General features: G+C 40.6%; 1 protein-coding gene across 2 annotated transcripts; it reads right to left on the bottom strand.

The window, feature by feature from the left end:
* On the bottom strand, nt 1-15,697 carry LOC139445638 (uncharacterized). 2 transcript variants are annotated; one of them, XM_071226816.1, is made up of 8 exons: nt 15,366-15,697; nt 7,168-10,117; nt 6,278-6,412; nt 5,086-5,233; nt 3,881-4,269; nt 2,678-2,781; nt 935-1,088; nt 1-852 (listed from the first exon to the last, which is right to left on the bottom strand). In XM_071226816.1, exons 2-8 carry the CDS (start codon nt 10,109-10,111, stop codon nt 830-832), a joined length of 3,897 nt encoding a protein of 1,298 aa, XP_071082917.1. In that variant the 5' UTR covers nt 10,112-10,117; nt 15,366-15,697; the 3' UTR covers nt 1-829. The 2 variants fall into 2 exon arrangements, with proteins under 2 accessions (XP_071082917.1, XP_071082916.1); XM_071226815.1 differs by lacking the exon at nt 1-852 and having other exon boundaries at nt 865-1,088.
* Between the last annotated feature and the right edge of the window lie 46 nt (nt 15,698-15,743).

Raw genomic sequence — 15,743 nt, 5'->3', positions numbered from 1 at the left:
CTTCAGGCCACACTTTTTTAATTTTATGGTTCATGGATTTATTCCAGTTTTTCCACACAAGGTCGGTCAAAATAATAGTAAATAGCTCTGTCAATCATGTATTTATTTATTGATATGAAAGTCATTCTGCTGTGGATGTAGATGGCTTCTTGTATCACTGATAGTGATGTAGACATGGAGTTTATATATAATATTTTATATTGTATAAGGGTCTATCTTACTAGTGGGAGACATAATAACAATAAATCTTTTTATGTTTAATTGATTTCTTTTCCCACTGCTTTTTAGTAGGGGCTGTGGGCCCATGAAACAAAAAATAAAAAATGTGTGGCCTAATAGAAATAAAGGTTGAAGGACACATGTCATACAGACTTCTTCAGTAATAGCATGTTGGTTATTTTTCATGGTTTATCATATCAATGCTACAAATGCACCAATACAAGATGTGAAGACAATACTGTAAACATGAGCTGTTCTATAGTCACAACTGAACAATTCTTCACATAAGCTGTGAAAGCACCATATGGCCTTCTGTTAATGTTAATGTATCTGTTAATGTACCTAATCTATGTCATCATCATCATCATCATCATCATCATCATCATCGTCAATGTGCCTAATCTGTCATCATCATCATCATCATCTCCGTTAATGTGCCTAATCTATGTCATCATCATCATCATCATCATCATCATCATCATCATCATCATCATCGTCGTCAATGTGCCTCATCTGTCATCATCATCATCATCATCATCATCATCATCATCATCTCCGTCAATGTGCCTAATCTATGTCATCATCATCATCATCATCATCATCAATGTGCCTAATCTATGTCATCATCATCCTCATATCATCATCATCATCATCATCATCATCATCATCATCATCTCCGTTATATGTGTCTAATCAATGTCTGAATCAGCAGACTTGCAATTGGCGTCACTTTGAAATTCACAGTGTTGTAACAATGTCTTTGCTGTGTTCAGGTAGACCTCTTTCCTTCTCTTGCTTGCACAGAAGACCATGTCTGACTTGTTGAAGGTGGACGGGGTTGAACTGTGATCAGTTGTCGACCATGTTACCTGAAATGATTACAACATACCTGAATGTAAAACACCCTTGGATAACGGAAAATATTGAAACTGTTCTTAAATCCCCCCAATACTATGATGCTATTGAACGAAGAGAAAATACTGGTCCTGTTTGGTATGAAAAGAAATGCACACTGAAGTCAGTTGCCCATTAAATTTGAAAATGCAAGGACTTAGTTTAAAGATAAGGCCCATTTGGAACATGGTTGAATGAAGATTCCAGGCAAATCTTCCTGACTTGAATAGTGAGTGAGTGAGTGAGTGAGTGAGTGAGTGAGTAAATGAGTTTGGTTTAACGCTGCTTTAAACAGTATTCCAGTTATATCACGGCATGTCAGCTTAATGTGGGAGGAAAGCCAGAAGTGATGCAGGTCTCAGACGTTTACCACTTCGGTGAAACCTACGAGCACGGGTATGGTGCTGAAAAACCTAGAAACATAATTGTGGCGAACCAGGATTCAAACTCACAATAATAGGTTTCTGGGGTGCCCAAGGGACGCAACTCTGCACAGCGAATCGCGGCGCCGTAGACGACTGGGCCACCCGTGCCCCCGACTTGAATAGACTACCGTTCAGTATCAGGATGACTGTGTTCTATATTCACTATTAAAATAGTGATAGTGTGGCAGATATCTATGGTTTCAAAGAGTATTTCCATAATTTTAATATTCATTAAGACTTGCTAACCTGGGCTGAATATCTTAACCACATGACAAACCCTTCACTGTCATTGTCCAGACCTCATGGGTTTGTATGCACTATGTTCCCCCATCACCACCATGATCCGTGAATCCGTGTATAACTGTCAGTAGTCAAATGATCCCAGTTCTATGCATGAATTGTGTGTGAATCCAACCTCATTAAAATCAGATCTTAGTTCTCGCTACCACTAAACAAAGATCTGAGGACATCCTATTACGGGTCATTTCAGAACGCCCTTTCGGAAACTTTGACCGTCCAAAGAAATTATTAACAAGTCGATATTAGCCAATCAGAAAGCAGCTTTCTCAGCACCAGTTTCAAACTGGCTATTTCCATTCCAGACACACTTTGAAAAAATATTTTGACAGTTCTTGGTTCAAAATTTGAAAACAAAAAAAGAAATTTCTGGAATGTCCCATAGATGGCTGAGGTTGTATGGCAGTATTTCCCAAGGGGTATGGATAGTCTCTTGTGTTTCAGATGTTTAACCCATTGAAGCGAGAGATAGACGATCATTTTGACGGCAATCATTGTAGAGCCCATAACTGTTGTTCGGAATACCCCATGTTAACCTTTTCAAGGTTTCATGATTAGAAAACTCATTCCGACTGTCACTTTCCTGACAGTCTGATTGGTCGATTGAAAGGTCGTTCTGATGTGACCTGTGACTGTTGAAAATAGCCACTATACCACAGACGTATGTATTCACAGGTGATCGAAGAACACAGTGTAGACAAACCTGTGAAGTATTAACAACGCTTTATTGTCAAAACATTAATAAACCTACCGTAATAATAATATTTCTACCTATCTGATACTACACCATGACACTTCTTACAGGTAAAGTCTTGAACATGAATGTCTATGAATCTACTTACTGTATTAGAACTGTTTCCAGCTGATAATTCTGACCGTACCATCTCCAGAAAATCCTTTGCAGAACCAAGATCTGGCACGGAAAGACTAGTGATGTCACTCAAACCTGAAACATACAAGACAGACTAGATATTCGTGAATAACCATAATTTTATTCATATCAGAAATGTATCATGATCGTCAGATAATCCTGGCAGTTCTTTAAGGATTTGGCTAATTAAATGTACCATATTCCGATAACGTTTCAGTGTATGTTCAGGGATCCATTCAAAAGAATCCAGTCTATGTTTAATTTCTTTCTAAACTTCTACACAAATATTCACTAAGAGTTGGATATGTATTTAGTTTACCGGATTGGAGGTAGTTCTTTGACAGGTTTCTAGTGTAACACATACATTTGAAATTTTATTTAGGCTTGACATACACAATTGATAATATTTGAAATATTTTGGGGGAAGAACACACATCCATTTTATCATGTTTCTGGTTTTGCACTCATGTCGTTTTCTTTCAATAAATTTGTAAATTCTACAATAAATTTTATATTTATCACACTTATGCAATCTCACACATTGCATTTCTTCCTTCTCCTTCGATCCTTTTGGAAAAGATCCTACAGCATGGATCCAGCTTAAAAAAACACCTCATCCAAACACATCCCATCAATAACCAAGATTATCATCACTATTAGTGATCTGACAAAAACATGAATTTCATGCTGTGTGATCATGTGGGGTCCTCAACTAACGCATTCCTTTTCTTTGAGCGTACAGGCTAATGTAACTGCGATGTGGGAGTTTTCCTTGTGACATAGGATAAGTATTATTAATACACAATTTATTGTAAAATTTACAAATTTATAAAACTTATCCCATCTCAGATTATGCATTTATCTTACGGTTGGAAGGTGGGTGCGGAGAACCAATCCTGTATAAGACTTATTCAAATCATGTAATGTTTTACTGAATCAAAACTGCATTGTGATTTGTAAATCTTTAGCTCCAGTCAAACCCATAGATCCACAATTCGCAATGAAAATTGGTAAGCCACACAATAAAAAAATCACAGCCCAACCACCTACATTGAAATTTTGGTCCAACAATTTGTAAACCAACTGAACATTGTCAATTTGTAAACATTGACTTATTCTCTAACTGTTTGCAGGTCGACACACATCTTTATTATGTTCAAAAGGTTGAGTATACCTGATGCACTGTCCCAGTGTGCCCCAAGATCAGATAAACCAGTCTGGGCTTGTCTTGCTTCACTTGCTGTCCTTTTGGCAGGAAAAGAGGAACGTGGACCATCCCGGGTCAACCCACTGGCATCACCAAGGCTCACTGTCCCAGACTGCAAGTCTCCAGCCTTGTGTGCTTCCTGCCCACTGCACGGTGGGTTACCTCCCCATGGTTCTGTCTGACTGGGGATCCAGGATGCATCAGGCGAAGGGGTTTTCCTAGAGGTGGCAGAGACGGAACTTGTCGGACTCTGTAAGGAATAAGGGGGAGGTGGGTCTTCTCGGTTTGGGGCTGCACTTGTCAGGCTGTCATAAGGATCCTCGTCTTCATTGTCTGCAATCCTTTCAGCTTGGCCTCTTAAGAAGCAAAGAAATATACATATCAAATTTTTCATAAATTTTTAGAAACATTTTGTCAGCTAATTGTCAACTTTGTTAATGAAATGTCAACAACATTTTTGCCATAATATATTGTGAAAAACGGAATACTTGTTGGGCCCTACTACTGACTATGAATGTAAAAACTTTTATTACATTGTAACGAAAATGGCTAAGTAATGGCCACTTCAAGATGGGCTTGCAGTTTGAGCGAAGTGCAATTGTCAATTCAAGGTAAAAATAAAAAATAGAATAAAAAATAAAAATAAAACAATGGAACATATATGTTAAGCTGCACTACCATCTACACACAAACGCACAAACCTCCAGGTTGAACAAACATACCTGAGTAATAGCCATGTGTTGCCAAGAAAAACCCCAAGGATATATCTTGAGCCCCACTACTAACTACACATTCCAAAATTTTATTCCAATTTGAAGAAACCTTTGCTGAGAATAACCCATAACTAGCTTTTTCAATAAGCTGCCATGCCATAACTGAGGAAACAAACTGGGGACCTGTTCCATCCCGCAATCCACACAGAGTCACAGACATGGGGTACTGGGAACCTGTTCTGCCCTGGAAACATTTCAGAGACACAGGCATGTTCTAACCTGAAAACCCCATCGAAGCTTAATATCTTTAGATATATACATAAATAATCAAACAAGGTGGGCAGTTAAATGTTTAGTTTTGAAATTAAATATGAAAAAAGAGTTAGGTTGTTAAACATATCCAATCTTTTGTTAGGTCAAGAATGATTTCTTGTGTTACTTATGCTCATTAAGTCCTACCCAACTATCAGCCTGCCATCCGTCCCAATCTGCACATTTTGGCAGTTGACAATGTTGATGGGTGCCTGTTGACTCATGTTGACGGGTCCTCTTGGCTGATGGTACTGCGCTTGAGAGGCAGCTGTGCGCCCTGGGTAAGGGGGAGCACCTGTGATGTAATTCAATGAGAAAAGTGAGTTGGGTCTTACGCTGTTGTGAACAGTATTTCACTCATATCAAGGTGTGTCTGCTTAATGTTTAAAGATTGCCATGATACATTTCGGAAACCCAAGAGCGCTGATGAGAATGATTCTGGGATTGAAATCTACCATCAGCAGATCCTGGAATGCCAAAGAGATGCAACTCAGTACAGATCACTGGGCCACCCATATTCAAACCATATCATGGCGGCTTGTAAAAATCAAGTCTTTCCAGACCAATGGTTGACAAGATGAACAATGATGGGTTGGTCTGCCAGGTCACATATTGTAACCATCTGATCCTCAATTGTCAGTCCTTTCAACAAACATGGCTACTGGAGCTCTTGAGTGAGTGAGTGAGTTTGGTTTAACACTGCTTTTAACAGTATTTCAGTTATATCACGGCGTGTCAGCTGAATGTGGGAGGAAAGCCCGAAGTGGTGCAGGTCTCAGATGTTTACCACTTCGGTGAAACCCACGAGCACTGGCATGGTGCTGACAAACCTAGAAACATAATCGGGGCGAACCGCGATGCGAACCCACAATCATAGGTTTCTGCGGTGCCCAAGGGACGCAACTCTGCACAGCGAATCGCAGCGCCTTAGACGACTGGGCCACACGTGCCCCCAACTGGAGCTCTTGAGCCCATAAATCAAATGGTGTGATATGAGAATATTTTGGGACTACTTAAGGCAGACATAAAAAGGCAAAAGTATATAAAACGACAAGATGGCGGGCACATAGTATCCACATCATTTCACAACTTTAAGCCTCCTTCCCTTATATATTAACAGATACTTTGTATTGCTAGAAACTTGGCATACTAGAAAACATCATTTATTTCATGGGACTGGGTCACATTCCGTAAGGCGATCTTATTGTTAAGATGATCTTAACTCCCCTTGTTTACATAGACTTGCAACTGTCGCAGTGCTAAGATCAGGAGGAATGGGGCCCAGGTGCATATTTGAAGTCAGGTTCATACTAATGGGTACAACAAGATGTTGACCAACCAGCGTTGTGCAGCGGAGTGACCTGTGGGTGTCCCCCAAGGGGAAGGTCGAAGACATTGGGGTCAAACATTCCTGGACCCTGGCTCCCTGCATGGTAGTGGTAGTGGATTACTGGCACTGGGGATGTAGGACGCACTGCAAGGAAACACTCAACATGTCACCAATAGGACAGATATCAGATATCAGATTGAAAAGTAACTCTTCAGTCACATGAGGAAGTTAACTTAGGTTTAACATGTTCTTTTGTCTATTTTAGGTTTGCTTTGTTGGTTAACGCAGCACTTGGCAATATTCCAGCTATATGACGGCAGTCTGCAAATAATCGAGTCTGGACCAGACAATCCATTGATTGACATCATGAGCATCAATCCAGGCAATTGAGATACAATGACATGCATCAACAAAGTCAGTGAGCCTGACCGCCCGATCCCGTTAGTCGCCTCTTACGACAAGCATAGTCGCTCTTTACGGCAAGCATGGCAAGCAAGATCTATTCTACCCAGGATCTTCACGGGTCGGTTAAATTATCAGTTGAGGATGAAGATATGTGGTTTTACATCTTTTTCGCAATATCTCAGGTCTATTAATTTGGAATGTCATCACATATTCAGGATGTAACTAGTCATGAAACTATTGTGACTGTCAACGTATGTCTATGGCAATAATCTGATGATGTGTTCAAGATATCAACAGTTTCCATCGAAGCAATGCTATATTATCGACAGTATCAATAAACACAATAAGAAGAAAAGTATAGTGTTAACATGGTTAACCCTTTGCTTTTCTATTTGTTTTGATCCAGAATACTGCTACACCTTTCTTGAACAGACATGTGGGTATTAACAACAGAAAGGAAATTAAAGTAATTGCACTGATGATTCATGGATTACCTTCTTTTGAAGATATCGCGACATTTGGCGCAGCGCATTTCATGGGAGGTCTGTGAGCTACTCCTTCGGTTTTCAACACATGTGTTATTTCTTCACTGTTCATCTCTTTAATGTCATCTTTAGCTTGTGGGTTCTTTAGTTTGTCAGAGAAAGCAGAATCAATTTCCAGCGCTTTACTTGCTTTGTCTGGTACAGGTGTTGCAGACACAGCTACCCCTGGATCAACCAGAGACTGGCCATCTCCAGGTTCCCTCAAGGCAATAGGAGGAGAATGTGGCGATGAATCTGGTGACTTTCTGTCTGAATCTGCATCCTTGACTTCTCCATTGCCATGTTCAAGATCAGCAAGTTGTCCAGATCCATTACCAGGTCCCTGACGAGAACCAACTGTGTCAATGGGATTACTTGATCCTTGACCTGGTGCAAATGTGCCAGATCCATTACTGGGTCCATGATCAACTTTTCCAGGGGGGTTTCTAGGCCCTTGACCAGAAGCAACTGTTCCAGGTTGACGTCTAGATCCCTGACCAGAAGCAACTGTTCCAGGGTGATTTCTAGGTCCTTCACCAGAAGCATCTGTTCCAGGTGGATCTTTAGGTCCCCGACCAGAAGCAACTGATCCAGAGAGATGTCTAGGTCCCTGACCAGAAGCATCTGTTCCAGGTGGATCTTTAGGTCCCTGACCAGAAGCAGCTGATCCAGAGAGATGTCTAGGTTCCTGACCAGACGCAACTGTTCCAGGTGGATGTTTAGGTCCCTGACCAGAAGCATCTGTTCCAGGGTGATTTCTAGGTCCGGCATTAGATGGTCCATGATCAAAAGCATCCATTCCATTGTCACCAATAGGTCCTTGGCTAGAAGGAAGTTTCTCAATATCATTGCTTGATCTTTGTCCAGAACTTATGTCATCACAAGGTCCTTGATTAGCAGTGGCTGTTCGCGGACTCTTACCAGGTTCTCCATCACTAGTCAGAGTTGCTTGCTCTGAGATATTTAATGACCCTGAAATTGAAATACCAGAGTCTGTATCATTGTCTTGTCTATCATTATTACAAGGTGTTTGTTCAACAGCAAATAATGCGGATGTATTACTAGGACATTTATCAGAAACTTCAGACAATTTTACACTTGTAACTGATCCAAATTCCTTCTTGTCACTGACTTTGATTGCCGTTGTGTCAGTAGAGCTTTGTGTGCCTTCTTGGTCTGAATCTATTGATTTTGGGACAGTAGATTCCTTGTCTTCCCACTTTGCATGCCTGGATGATTCAGAAGGGTTGTCTTCACCTTTTGTAGACTTTGTCTGAAAACCATCTTCATCAAGATCTGGTTCTGTGAGCAGGTCTTCTTCTGGCAGAGGCTGAAATGGCTCTGAAGAATGGGCATTTTCAGTTGAGTTCAGTGGATGCCCTTGCTGAGAGGGGTTACTTATATTATTCTGTGATGGTGACTGTTCAGAACATGTTATACTATGTTTAATGGCTGATGAGGGTTTTTCAAATGTTGGGATTATCGGGTGTGAACCTGATGACCTGCCATCGCCAAGCAATTCATCATCATATCCTTCACTGATATGATTATCAGCAGTGTCATGACCTGTTGATCCAGTCAGAGCACCAGGAGGGCCTCTGGATGTCTGGGCAGCTGCTACAGAGCCAGTACTACCTGATTCATGATCCTTATCTCCACCACTGACTGATTCATTGTCAACAGATACATTCATTTGATTCAAGTCTTTAGACAAATCGTGTCCATTAGCCTGTGGTGATTCCTGATGTGTACTGCTGGACAATTCACCAGGATGATTTATGGGATTGTGAGACGTAGTCTGATTCTCAAATCTCTGTCTACTGGATTCATTAAAGGCAGGGATGATTCCGTGTTGTTGGTCCCATGACCCCTGGGATTGGGCAGCGTTTGGCAAATTATCTTGGTGGCTGGGTGTGTTGCCACTAGGTGGAGTCCATCTCTGGCCGCTGGGGGGTATTTCCTGAGCGGAGATGTTTCCATGTCCTGGGCCTTGTCTGTGATTTTCTGACACCCGTCCTGCTGGTGGTCCACTAGATGGATTGCCCTGAACTGTACCTGGAGCTTCATTCATGGGTGCTTGATACATAGCTTGTCCACTCTGCATGTTCAGATGTCCTTGCATTGAATGCATGTTAATATCTTGTGTACCATGAAGCTGTGCTGTCTGAAAAGGATTCTCACAATTGTCCTGTTTTTCTCGTTTATGTCTGTATGGGAGATGAAAATTGAAAAGTTGTTCCATCTTATATTTGAAGGACCGTTTCTCATAGTTATACCAGTCAATAGAGTCAATTGATAATAGACCACAGGGTGTCTTGTACACTCCCTTTCTGTCTTTTTCTGATTTTGTATGCAAAGGTCTAACACAGTACCTCCTTCTCGAGTCACACTCATCCTTGGGCGCTAGTCTTGTAAGTCCAAATGCCTCCTCTCTCACTGCTTGAACAACCATGTCATCACGTAAGTTCTCAGTCAGAACAACAAATATCAAAGTGCACATTTTCACAACAAGCTCAGCTTTGCACATTTGTGAAGCATCAAAACGCTCATTATCATACAAGCATATTTTGGGATGCATGTCGTGTTTTAGTTCAAAACTGCTCAGTTTATCCTTTATTTCTAATGCAAGGTCAGAATCTTCTTTAGCATACAACAGAGCTACATCGAAGTGTTCAACTTCAGGTTGGACGCCAGAAAAGTGAGACTCGGGTGCACCAAAGGCTTTGCCTCCCCTGTTGTTGTATGGCATTCTCTGTGCAGGTTGCAGGCGTACTGCTTGAGTTGGGGTCTGAGGGTGTCCTCTGATCATGCGTCCTCTGGCCATGTGTCCACTGCCAGTTTGCATTCTGTGATTACTGTATTGACCTGGAGAGTCAATGAATCCTTGAGCATCTTCCTGAAGATCTTGATCCATATTGACCTGAAACAGATAAAGAATATCAACGTCATCTTATGCATTTACACAAAAGCGGTCATTAAATTTGTAAAGACTTTTAAGAATTAATTGCCTTTGTGACGACGTTCATACTATGTTTGACCTATGATGGTTTATACTTCAATAAACTCACACAAAGTGAAAGTCAATTCATTTAATTTTTTATATCACTGTTTTAAACCTAGAGGGATGTATTACACAATTTCATTTAGTACGTGTGACTTCGTATGTACACTGGCAGCCATACAACTACCAACTGTAACCAAGTATAAAATAGTGTATCAAAAAGAGAGCTGACATGAGCGTAGGTATGCTCAAATTGCTCTACAGGAACGTCTGAAACCTGCATCACTTCGGGCTTTCCTCCCACATTAAGCTGACACGCCGCGATATAACAGGAATACTGTTAAAAGCGGCGTTAAACCAAACTCAGTCACTCACTCATTTTAAATTTCTATATCCTTTGAGGTATCCAGATTGATTTGCAATACTTCCATATGTTTTTGTAAGTCGTTTTCTTTCTGTTCTCGTTTTTCGAAAATGTCCGTACTGTTGCAAAAATTGAAATTGTCTATTTATTAAAGACTATTTTAAAAAGAAATTACTTGTTGATACACATGGTTATAATAAATGTCTATTTTTTCATCATTTAACTCCTTCAAGGAAACAGGTAGACAAATCAACATGTCCCAAAACCAAGTAGTTGTGGAGATGGGCCAAGAGAATGCCGGCACCTTCAGCATGTGTTCAGTGTCATTTATCAGCACTACACTTCTGTATTAAATCTTTGAAGCGTGACGAGTACATATCAGTTAGAAGTACTAAGGTCAGCCGGGTTATATCCCTAAATGCCAAACTCCTACAGCCCAGTACCCCTACACTTGGTTAAAACAACAAAGGGATTTCACCTACTTATAATGGAACAGTCCCAAAGACTAATTAATCCATGAGAGTAAAGGATGAACCAAGTAAAGATAAGCTGAATTAACATTTGGATAGATTGACTGAAACTGAGTAAAAGATTATATCAATTAACTTAAGATTGGTTTGTTTAAACATATTATATTTCTAAAGAAACTTGAATTGGTGAACAAGCAGGTTTGCTTATTTTAACACTGTTCTGGGAAATACAGAATTGGTTTATAACTGGAGTAAGGTTGGAGCATGAATGTACCTAAAGTATTTATAAACATCAATTTCAACCAATTGTATTAAGAGTATGTTTGCTGAGGAATATAAGCATTGTGAAAAGAATGACTGCATCATTCTCACAATAGATATGTGTACCCTACTCACACACAGGAGTCCCAAAGAGGGACAGGTCAGCCGAAATTGCTTAGGCAGAAGGCGACCTCTTAAAAACTAAATGCAACAACAACAACATGGACTTTAAAAACTCCCAAAGTTGACACTGCTTTATCTTCAGAGGTCACTAAAAAAAGAAAACCCAACCCTACTATGATCAGTAGCTATCACTAAAATTCAAACTACCTGGGACAGCTGGGCCCATATATACACTAATGGATCCAAGAATTCTATCAACAACAGTGCGGGTTACGGGATCCATATCCACAGCTCCAAACCCCAGCACATTTGGTTTGCCTGTCTGATGGTCAATCAGTATTCACGGCTGAATGGGAGGCAATTCTTCATGCACTCAAACTCAAACTCATACCGGAACTTCCAGTCATCCTATCAGACTCGCTAAGTGCACTTCAAGCCATCAGCGGCAGAAACCCAAACTCCAGGCCAAACACAGTCAACAATATTCTATACGAATATACAAAACTATGGGACCAAGGGCAACAGGTGGAGCTGTGTTGGATCCCCTCTCACATAGATATTCATGGAAATGAAAAAGCAGGCTCACTGGCGAAGCCAGCTCTAGACAAAGCGGATATACAGCCTATTCCCTTCAGTAAACTAAAATCAAAATCAAAGCCTCTATAGCAAGCCCAGTGGGACGCAAGTAAGATCAGCAGATGGCTATACAAAATTCAACCCAAGATCCAACAAAAGCCAAACTCATACTTAAATGAAAGGAAAATTGAAATTGCCATCTCACGCCTCAGACAAATGTCAGACCCAAGGTTTGTTCATCTTGCAATCAGGCTGAAACCATTGCTCAAGTGTTACTAGAATGTCAAGACCATGCCCCAGCCCGGGCTCGGTTAAAACCAGAAATGCAGTTAGATCCGCTATTTCTGAGAGATGGACAGCTACTCAAGCAGGGCACCCATGGATAAAAAGGAAATTATATCAATATACGAAAATATAAATCATATCAATACAAAAACAGAAATTATGTGAATAACAAGTGCACAATAGATATGTGTACCCTACTCACACACATGAGTCCCAAAGAGGGACAGGTCAGCCGAAATTGCTTAGGCAGAAGGCGACCTATCAAACACTCAGTGCAACAACATGACTGCATATTAACAATGCATATTTCCCAAATATTGCAATCATGGACATCAGGCATTACTTGAAGGCGTATTATGCATCACAGCAAGTCTTAGAGAACCAATAGTCTTTACCATGTGACAGATGCTATGGCTGCCAGACAGGTGCAAAGGCTGAGAGTCTGTCCCACACAGATGCCTATATAGCCTCATATTGTTGCATGTTAAATTGTTAATAAGTGAGTGAGTTGGGTTTAACGCTGCTTTGAAAAGGACTCCAGTTCTATCACAGCGTGTCAGCTTAATTTCTGTGGGAGGATTAAGCCCGAAGTGATGCAGAACTAAAGGCGTGTTCAGGAGGACGGGCGAAGTGACTCCTTCCTCAACGAAAGGACTGAGCTTGCTCTCACAGCACAGCATCCAAAATGGTTTCGACGGGGATCAAAACAGCACCATCCACAAGTGTTATAGGTTGACACATTTAGTATTTCATCCACAAGTGTGAAAGCTCCACACAATTAATTTCATCATAAGTATGGTGGGTTCATACTTTGATATTAATTGATAACAAAGAGTAATTTTTTCAAATTGAAAATAGATGTAATAAAGCTTTTGAAAGGTAGTGACTAGTCTTAAAGATTATTCTTTGGACATCAGTTTGACTCCGGTCAAAGGCAAACATATGAACATTAGGCAACGCCATCTTGGATTACTAGACGAGCTTGACCACAATCATGTAGTCAGCCGCGTTGAACAGTTCTCGCATGTGTAATATCACCCACTCTCCCGATTGTGCCTCAGATTTCAAGGCGTATGTAAATTTCAGTGTCGCACTCAAATTTCTGGGCGTTTGTCATATCGACCATTACTCTCTGTATCATTACGAACTGCCATAGGCTTGGAACATAATCACCATTCAACACCGTGGGTATCTACAAAATACTGCAAAATTATGTTTACAGCAAATTTAGTTTACAATTAATTGCAATATGACATCAGAGGGTCAAGATAAACCAATCAAATAATTACCTCGCCAGTGAATTAGCTTACCGGCTGCTGTATTCAAATTTTGAGTATGATCCATTTTTTAGAAGTTTTAGTGAGTGAGTTGGGTTCAACACTGCTTTTAACATTATTCCAGTTATATCACGGTGTGTCAACTTAATGTGGGAGGAAAGCCAGAAGTGATGCAGGTCTCAGACGTTTACCACTTTGATGAAACCCAAGAGCATGGGTATGGTGCTGACAAACCTAGAAACATAATCGTGGCGAACCAGGAATCGAACCCACCATCATAGGTTTCTGGCGTGCCCAGAGGACGCACAGCGAATCACGGTGCCTTAGACGACTGAGCCACCCGTACCCCCTGGAGAAGTTTTAACACAAGAGATATCATAAGAGATGAATGTAGAACTCTTTCCATTTTTGCACTTTTAAAGATTATTGCATTTAGAAATGTGTCTGAAAGTTTTCGAGTGCTTGTTATACTGCTGCCATTTTGAAAATACATCATGGGTTACCTCCCTTGTCATTGATTACAGGTTCTACTACATCAAATCAGAAACAGTTGTTCAACAAGCAGCCTTCACTGCGGCTTCAGTGCAGATAGAATCAGCTGGCAGCTGTGATTGGATGATTTTGTGTATGATTCTTATGTTGTTTTAATGTACATCCATCCAGTGATTAAAAGTGACCATTTTGTTGTATATTCAGTGGTCTTCTTTAACATGGTGACTTACGCTGAATGTGACCACAGATATTTTCAAGCACGTAACATTTGGTGCGGAACTGGAGTTAGTGCAGTTCAGCTGGCTAGAGGAGCTGGCTAAATTAGTCATGTTTTTGTTTTTATTGCTGCTCTAAGGCCAGACTGTACACACATGTACATGTAATAGCTGTTGAATGCTTTTAAAAATATAACGCCACCACAGAAGTCTACGGGAAAACATTTGGTTGTGTGTAGCCAACAAGGTGTACAGTAATTTGTATACCATGTCAAATAAACCTCAAAATACCCAGTAATCTTAGTATAGCATCGAATTTGCGTACACCTTGAAATCTGGCGTTAGGTCCGGACCTGGGCTCACTTGCACAAAGCAATCTTATTGCTACGACTATTGTAAGCCTATGTTAAAGTATGGGAGTTACGATCATCTTAGCACTAAGATCGCTCTGTGCAAGTGGGCCCTGGTGAAAGTGTAAGCAAGGATTATATCCTACCTAAATATTATCCCGGGGGAAGTTATACTCTAGAGTACAGTATAGGATAGGATTAAACACATTGGTATGGGTTCAAATTCACTAGGGAGAATCATCCTGACACTAGAGAATTTCATCCCTGGGATAAAAAATAGGGTAGCATCATATTTACTCTTACTAAAGCCGGGTTATGGTGGTATGGTGATGATAACCCTGGAAACATTCTGATTACATCGACAAATGATGAATATTTATGTGTGTGAATGTGTATCATCATCATCATCATGCTCACGAGGATACGGAACACAACATGAGTATCTAAAACTGAGAACATATCTTTAACCTGTCACTCGTCCGTTTTGACCAGATAAATAACCCGTTTTGCCCAAATAGACTGGGCCGTTCCGACTTGTTTCTACATGTATGGCTGCATAAGTATAACTTATGTATGATCAGATCTCTGAAGATACAACACAGACAGGAAATACTACCATTTTGTATGTAATTTGTCATTTTGTGTAGCACTCCATGTCGGTTGTTGAGAACAAGTATGAACTGACATGGAAGAAACGGCGAATCAAGATCTCAGTAGAATCATCAGCGATTACGATATCATATTTGATACTTACTAGTTCGTTTTCAAGGCATGTTCCCTTTCATTTCCTTAATTTCTGTGGCAACAACATCCCACGAGAGCATGGGAATTCCATATTTCTATTTATAGAAATGACACTGGCTTTCACTTTAAACTGGATCCATTGTCGGTTTGCGCACCAAACCTAGCCCCTTTTCTTGTATAGCTAGGTAGGCAGGAGTCCAGTCAAATTTCACCGAGGCCAAATGAACATTCGTCACTATTCGTGATCAACTCGAATGGTACCAATCCGGGACAAGTCGAATAAGCTAATCCATTTGTCACCACTCGCGAGTTTCTGTAACCTACAACTGGGCTCGACCCCATTCGTCAACACTCGCATGTTTACGTAACTAAACGATCGTGGCGCCTC

The sequence above is a fragment of the Haliotis cracherodii genome, unplaced genomic scaffold (assembly GCF_022045235.1).
Source record: "Haliotis cracherodii isolate W230 unplaced genomic scaffold, xgHalCrac1.p SCAF_6, whole genome shotgun sequence".
Lineage (NCBI taxonomy): Eukaryota > Metazoa > Mollusca > Gastropoda > Lepetellida > Haliotidae > Haliotis > Haliotis cracherodii.
This window is presented reverse-complemented; position numbering and strand designations above follow the sequence as displayed.